Raw genomic sequence first — 8,593 nt, 5'->3', positions numbered from 1 at the left:
GAAGTAATATTCTACTTCCATACTGGTAGAGTAATTATGTCTGAGATCTGCAGGAAATTTCACTTATGAAGAAACTTAAGCAACATTGGAATGTAGATGCACTGAAAAACTCTATTGCTTGTGAGTTTTTTGATGAAACAGAATGGCTCGGGGGCATAAAAATAGTCATTTGGATCTCTATTTTGGTTTTAAAATTGATTTATTCAAGTTATGTTATGAAAAACCTAGCTTTTTAAATTTTTAAATTTGGTGTGCAAATCACTATTAAGGGAACTTGGAATAATATTTAGTTTCTATTTACAACTTTAGCTAATTGAGTATCTCTAAACATTTAAAATTACATTTATAAATTTGTTATGTTTAATTTCCTTTTTAAGTACTATTACTAGCAGCTGACAGTCTTCATAAGTACTTAAGAAATTCTTATGCATTACATTGCACTTACAAGTATTGTGAACTAAGTTGTCTTAAATCTTTTAATGCTGTACATATCTAAGTCTTACTGTTGTCGAAAGATACTTTCCCATGGCTTCCTTAGCCAACAACTGTCATCTCAGGTAACTTAGGGTATTTTCTACCAAAGGCATAAGACCTGAATTCTTCCTTCTTATCAAGGAAGCTGTTATATCAAAATATGTAATTTGAGGAGTTGCCTAATTAGCGTAGATGGGATTACTAATACCCAGAGATTTTTGACTGAGAAACTGATTAGATTCTTGTAGTCAACTTTGAGTGAAAATGTAGAAGCTTGTTTATCGTTAAAGACACTATAATGGCAGGAAGAGGACATTTACATATTTCACCTTCTTAGACCCAACTTTTGCCTTTGACCTCATAGTCCTTCTCACAGAGGCCTGCAGTCCCCAACCAGTTTGCCCACGGGTTAGATTTTATATTTCTTTGAATTTTAGGTTATGCAGATCTTTTCTATCAGATTCTAAAGACTTCTGACATTGAAGGACTCCTAAGATGTTTAAATGCCTTTCCCTGTTGTCTAAATCTAAATTCTGTACCCTTTCACAGTCTGAATCAAGCAACTCTTAGAAGTGTTTCAAATGATATACAGTGGAATTTAGGTCTTCTCACATAGTTTTTTTCTTATTTGCAGCCACTCCCTCTATGGGCAATCTGATGACATCACTAAAGAGTCACTGCTAGGATACGGACAGTGGAATGTGGGCCTCACTGCCCTCTGAGAAGAGGAGTATAAGCTGACTTTAAACTAAGGGAGGCTAAGCTGGGTATCAGACTGCATTGGAAAAGCACTGCACTAAAACAAATAACCAAATTAGGCTTCGACAGCCATATAGATAGTTTTGAGATTGCATTATATGACAAAAAAAGGAATTCCTTAATATTTGTCAAAGATTAGCAAATGAAATGTATAGTTCATTCAACAGTAAAGTCAGACCTAATTGAAAGATTAGGAAACAGCAGTAATCTGCTTGTTTTGAAACAATAAGAAATCAGCTTCCTAAAATTTTATCGATAATGCTTGGGGTACAAAATTTATCAGCTTTTAGGTGATTTTATATAAAGAAAGCAACTGTTAATAGAGTTCAGAGTGAGAAGTGCCCATGGATGGGTTCCTAACCAAAGTGCTGTCATAAGATGAGCTCAAGTCGTGTAACTCAGTTTCAAAGACCATTTCTGACATCTTCCCCATATAGTACTAAAACAAAGCAGTTACTGGAAGCTAAGTCACAGGCCTTGTTTAGGCCAGATCATCAGACAATTGATAAAGTAGCGAGGCAGGCAAACAGTCTCCATAGATGTCATGAAATAGCAGCTTCCTCACATGGAACAAGATGACAGTCACATGGATTTTGACAGTTTTCTGGGCTAATATCAATATCTGGGAATACTGAGTCCTAAAACGCCAAAGCTATCGGATTAGAATGGAATTAAGATGTCTGTAAAAGAAAACGTGCTGAATATATGGGGTTTTTTTTTAAACTAATTTTACATAAGTAATACATAAATGCAAAACAAATACATAATGCAAAAAATTTTAACGTTACAAATAAGAGTGAAATGTCTGTTGACCAAATCTCCAAATCTAATACCTTTTTTAATGGTAACCACCATTATCAGTCTGAAGTGTATCTTTCCTGGTTTTTTCTATGCAATTATATGCATATATTTACCATTAGAAAATATATTTTATGTTGCTGTTTTTAAATATTTAAGATGTATGTACCTATTATTCTGCAATTTGCTTTAGTCACTTAAGACTCTCTTGCTAACCTTTTCATGTCAGTAAACACATTTACTGAAGGCTTATATACCAGTCATTATTCTAAACACTTGTATATCTTTTAATGCATTTAGTCCTCATAAAAATGCAGTTATTATTATGTTACGTTATTATCGTGCCCATTCTGCCATTGAGGATTCTGAGGGACAGAGTTTAGGCAAATTGCGCGATTTAGTGGCAGAGCCACTACTCTGGATTCAGGGAAGACCAACCCCAGGTCTGCTCCCATGTTAACCATTTTATACTGCCCCGTGAGCCATGTGACCTGCCTCCGAATGCCGTACGTATGAACCCAAAAAGCCCCATGAGCCCGTCTTTTATGAACTTGCAGTGACTGTGAATGATATGCAGATAGCATTCAAGTTTTAAAATGTCACCAAGTGTCTCATTATGCTCAGCATTTCAGTTGATAATAGCACAAGCCAGGCAGTGTGATCTGTATAAGGTCTGACTGTTTTTGAGGAGAATAATGCACATAAGAATGCGGAGCAGACCCCATTGTTATGCTGTTCCATTCCCCTGCTTCCCTTGCCGCCTATATCTGATCCGTGGGCAGCATTCCATTTACGTCAAAAATAACGTCAATCTAGTGAAAAAACTGAATGACTCACAGCATTACTTTAGGGAACCGATCTCTGTAATATGATATATAATATCCTAATTTCACAGAACCTTTTTTCGTAACAACTGTTCAAATCGTATTCGAATCCATTAAATTCTTTTAAAGAATCCAATTCGAAGCAATATTGAAACTATTCTTAAGATAAAAGTATATTGAAGAGGAGTCCCACCCACTCAAAATTGCTCTGTCATTAGCTACTTTATATCTTTTCTGTATTTGTCTCTCTGTATTTATTGATTCACTTGAGTCTGCTCTTCTTTTGTATTTCTGGCTGAATTTGAGTCAGGGATAGGCTATTTCAGAGACTGGAGGGTCTGAAAGAAAGAATAGAGAAGAAAGGAGAAAGGGAAAGGAAATTTTCTTCTGATTATTATGGACAATGGAGCAAGATACAATGGAGGGAAGATGTAGGGGAAGAACCCAGAGTCTCGAGTTTATAAAAGCAGTGCTATGCTATTGATGATCTCTGAAGAGAATGAATGACAGTGAGAGAACACGGCCACCTACGCCCTTACATTTAGTAGCACATAACTTAGAAACGTCGAGCCAGTTGGAGTTCTCCTGCCACATCACCATCCACAAAATGACAGCTAAATTTTTTTATGTAAGAATTTTATTTCTTGGATAAATATAAAACCAAGTGAAATCCCTCAGTTTTTTCTCCCCCCTCTGGTGCTATATGCTTCTGGGCATTTTGCAAAGATGGCCCTTGACGTGTATTTTTGGTTGGAACAAAAAGTAAGACTAAAAAAAGAGGATTTAAAGAAGGGAAATTACTTGTGAAGTTTACTTTCAGACTTGTGAGTGACCTTCTAGAAGGAGGATAGGTTTCTGAGGACTGAGCTCCCTCCACTGTCTTCCACAGATTAACTGTGTGATACAGTTAGTAGACAAGTTGGTAACTTTTGAGCCTTGGTTTTCCTATTTAAGGAAGAAAGCAGGCTAGGATCCCTACAGTTCTCTTGAATTATAATATCCTGATTCTTATATGACATGATAGAAAAAGATAGCTTCCAGTAGTCAGACAGGTTAGTCTTCTGGTTACCCAGCAGCATAAGTCTGGTACACATTTTCCTCCTGTTTCATACATTGCCTCTAATACTCCAAAGGGAGATGTTACTTGTAGTGTCTCCCGGGGCACTCTCCAACGTCTTTCTGGCATAAGAGCTGACGAAGTGAAAGTTCTCAGCTACATACCATTTTTTCCAGTTTTTACTTAAAATTTTTTTTTCCTCAGGATAGAATATTGATAACTGATTTGTAATCCATGGGTCACTACTGTAAAGTAGCCCCGAGGTCTTTGTTTTCAGACACTCAGAAATTGTGAATTGGAGGTATTGTTGGCCACTTGAATAAAGGATTTAAGGGACTGCTTTTCTAGTTTTGGCTAACTTCATCTTTAATGTGACTACTTCAGTGGTTTTCTTCTAGTCGGTGCTAACTGATATTAAAACAAATATACCAGATTGCCATCTTGGGGCACCAGTACCAGACAAATTACTGAATAGTGATGGAGCCAGAAGTCCCCGAATAAATTCTCTATACTCTAAACACTGCTAATAAGTCGTTCTCTGCTTCCCTCACTTTATCTGTTCAGTACCTAGAGATTGAGTAACTACTGCAATCGTGGATTTTGAGTGCTATGCTGAGTCTGCCAGGACGAGGATTCTATTGCAAAAATAGCCATATTTACTAAAATAGAATGAGCTTCCTCCTTAGGTCTTTTTGTCACCAAGTAATCAAAGCTGTTATTAAATCAACCAAACAAGAAATCACCTGAGAAATTATTTTTCTGTAGTCTTCCCTTTCATGCTCTCTTAACACGTGCGGAAGATTAATGATAGTATTTATATGTAGCCTGTTGAAGTGAATTTCCTAGACTAATCACACCCTATGTGATTTTACAACTGAAGACACTGAACTCTAATGGCATTAAAATCTTATTCTAGTAACTTGTTTAACACCAGCTACATTGGAAATGCACAGAATAGTAGCCTGGGAATCAAAAAAAAGAAAAAAATCTAGAATAATCATGGAGGCTCATCAACTAGCTACAGAGATGAGGGCAAGTTACTCAAGTTGTCTGAGCTTTAGGAGAAGAAATAGGATACTTGTTCCTAGGAGTTGTGGTGAGGTACACATGAGATGGTCTATTTGACAGTGCTTTGTGTTATAGAATGCACAGTCCAAATATGAAATAGAAAAGCTTTGTAAAGTACGCATGTATGCAGTATATGTAATTATATTGTTGCTTTCATGTATTTGGTCTTTCTAGATTTTGTATGTAAACAAGAGCTTATAAGGTTATTCCCAATTATCACAATTAATGAACTCTTAATGGGTAGCTTCAAGTTTCGATTTTATTGGAAGAAGGATATTAAAGTGATCAAGGAGATTATTTTTTCTCCATTGACATGTAAAAAACAGACAACTAATTAGAAAATATTTAGCTATCTTTTATATAAACCTGAATGGTCTGACTTTTCTTAATATTCACTTTTCTTTCAAATATAAGAAATGAAAAATCAAAACCTTCTATAAATATTGTCATTCAATGAATATATCTTCTAGGGAAAAATATGTTTCTTTGTTAGACCCGTATGCCAGGTGCTAAATTCCTTAAGTAAGAGATGTACAACCTGAGGTGTTTCTTTGTTTTGGTTTTATAATAAATATATTTAGAACATATCTTAATACTGTGAAAAGGAATTTCCTGGGGGAATGCTACTGTAAGAAATTGTTTTATTCTAGTAATATCAATATGTATTAATTTTTTTACAACTCAGTTATTTGCTTTATTTTTAATAATTTAAATCCGGGGGGACTTAATTATTAATTCCTCAAACATTATGACTATTTAATGACTGCCTCTCTGAAAAGATAAATGTAAAAAGATAAAGTCTTAGTAGTAAATTTTGCTATAGCAAATTTATGCTGATTGTCACCTTTTGTTGCCTATACTTGACCTGGCTCCTGATTTTTATAGGATTTTGTCTTTGATTTCTAAGATCTCCCAACTTCGATATGCTGTCCTTTTGTATATTTGTTCATCAAACACTCCACCACACATACACATAAATAAATACAAATCAGTGCTTTTTATAATTATCTTGTAGGAAGTTCTTATGCTCTTTTGATGTTAGATTTTTGTTGTTGCCTTGGTCATGGTTAGTGTTGGTTTTTTCCCTTAGGCTTTGTATATTTCTCCCAGATCAGCCTGATTTCTTTGTTATCTATGGGATATCAGGCCATCATGGTTGTCACCTGTTTCTTGCCTGATGTTAACTGATAACCTTGAGATTTTGTCATCAATATCTGCAGTCTTTCTGTCAGTCCTCTTCCAAGGTTTCTCTCCTTGATTATTTTGCAACATTTTTTTCTTAGACTTGAATGAAGCAGTCCCAGAGACAGAGCGCCTGGATTCAAAAGCACTGAAAACTCGAGCCCAGCTCTCTGTGAAGAACAGACGCCAGAGGCCCTCTAGGACAAGACTCTATGACAGTGTCAGTTCAACAGATGGAGAGGACAGTCTAGAGCGGAAGGTGAGCACCTGGACTGTTTTCTGACTTACAGTGTTGCACTGTATTTTTGCTCCCACAGGTTATGGAAGATGATGATTTTTCTGCAACTAGATTCTATGCCCTAGTTGGAAACGGCTGGAATAGTTCACTTCTTTGCCTTCTAAGTTCTTACTTAACTTGATATATTGCTGTAATTCATATTCTTTCTGTGTACTCATTCAGTGAACTAACCAAGAGCATTATTCATATTGTCATATTTCATGATGGTGCTTTTGATATTCAGCTTGTTGGTTTTACCTAGTGGGAAATAATGAATGTACAAGTTATTGTTTCCTCTCTGTTTCGGTGTCTGTATTAGTTATAATGGTAATATGGTGAGTTGTTATGAACTATGCAGTCTCATCTGTAAACAAGCAAACAAAAATCGGTTTTCGTGGGGATTTACTAAAAAAAAGTTGGTATTATTTCAAAGTAAGTATTACATCGAAGTGGTGCTCCATGGCATAACCCCCTTTATAATCTCTTATACCAACAGCCTTCAAACAGTTTCTATAACCACATGCATATTACCAAATCACTTCTGCCCAAGGGTTTGAGAATTTCTTCTCCAGAATCAGATTCTGGTGCTCCGTCCCTCACTTCAGTGGCTGGCAATGTGCCCTTCTCGGCTGACCATATAGCTGAATTTCAAGGACCACTGCACCCAGAAAGGGAACCTTCCTCCTCCATATGGGGTGACACTTCACTCTCCTCTCCTTCAAAATCTGATCACGATATGGAAGAATCTCCTTACCACCATCAAACCACCACCAAGAAAATATCACAAGGAAAAGGTACTGTTCATTCTTTCGTTATTTTTATTTTGTTTTATCTAACTTCACTAACACCTCAATTTGTGCAGTATACAAATGGCTTTTCTTCTCATAATCCTAAATCCTTTTTCTTCTCACAATTAGTAACTAATGTTGCTTTCCTTTTGTGTTACGGAATAAGGGAATACCTCCCCCTTTCATTTATTTTATTTTTTATCTTTTCTTACCTGGTTAGTATTTTTATTCCTCCAGTTCTCCACAAGTGTACTATTGAAGGAAATTCTTCAGGAGGCTTTCTAGAGATTTTGTAGAATAGCAACCCAGAGTTTTAATAATCATTAACATAGTTATATAGAAATATGTATAGGGAGATATCAAAATGAAAATGATAATAGGTCTTAACCCATTAATTGGTTTTTATTTAAAAGAAATTTTCACCATAATGATGCATATTGCAAAGAATGTGATAGAAAAGCTATGATAAAGATAATGCAGGGAGATTAATAAATTTTAAAATAGGCTCCTAAAGTTAACACCAGAATTGCATAGCAGTGTCAATAGCCTTTTCTCTTTTTAATAGTATGTTTTAATTTACAGAAGTAAATTAAACAAGTTAAATGATGCAGAGATTTACAATAATAGATTCATTCTCTTCTACCACATCTGATGTGTTCCTTTAAAGTAACCAAGTAGGTTGGAGTCACAGTTGCCCCTTGAACAATGTGGTGGCTAGGAGGGCCAACTCCCGCATAGTCAAAATTTGTATATAACTTTTGACACCACTAAAACTTAACTACAGTCATCCCTCAGTATCTGTGGGGGATTGGTTCCAGGACCCCCCCCCCCCCCCCCGCCATGGATATTAAAATTTATGGATGCTCAAGTCCTTTATGTCAAATGGCATAGAAGAAAGCGTACATTTGGTCTTTCACATCTGTGGATTCCCAATCACAGATCAAAAATACTATTTTTAATCCATGATGGTTGAATCTGTGGATATAAAACCTGAAGATACAGAGGGCTGACTGTTTATTTATTGGAAAAAATTTGCATGTAAATGGACCCGTGCAAGTCAAAGCCATGATTTTCAAGGGTCAACTGTATTATCTTTCACATCTAAAATGTACATAAATATATATATATATACAGATACATGTGTGTGTAAACAAAGAGTTTTTAGTGTTTGTATTTTTTGTCTTTTCAAAAATGAATTCTACAAATGACATTATTCTGCAGTTTTGTTTTACACATAATAATATTTTATGTACAATAAAATTGCCCCTCCGAGGTAATGTACAAAAATTTAAATAAGATAATTTTATGCTCTGAGCCTATAGTATAACTTAGACAAGTGTTACAGTACTGGTGGACATTTAAGCTG

At 35.5% G+C, this 8,593-nt stretch overlaps 1 protein-coding gene across 1 annotated transcript in view; it reads left to right on the top strand.

The window, feature by feature from the left end:
• PPP1R9A (protein phosphatase 1 regulatory subunit 9A) overlaps positions 1–8,593 on the top strand; it is a 274,958-nt gene that overhangs the window by 234,275 nt on the left and 32,090 nt on the right. The window contains exons 14-15 of the mRNA XM_023533105.1: positions 6,264–6,421; positions 6,936–7,233. Of these exons, the coding sequence (XP_023388873.1) occupies positions 6,264–6,421; positions 6,936–7,233 (456 nt within the window). The remainder of the gene's footprint in view (positions 1–6,263; positions 6,422–6,935; positions 7,234–8,593) is intronic.

This window comes from Pteropus vampyrus, unplaced genomic scaffold, assembly GCF_000151845.1.
Source record: "Pteropus vampyrus isolate Shadow unplaced genomic scaffold, Pvam_2.0 Scaffold4, whole genome shotgun sequence".
NCBI classification, from domain to species: domain Eukaryota; kingdom Metazoa; phylum Chordata; class Mammalia; order Chiroptera; family Pteropodidae; genus Pteropus; species Pteropus vampyrus.
Note: the sequence above shows the minus strand (reverse complement) of the source record. Positions and strands in the feature narration are given on the sequence as shown.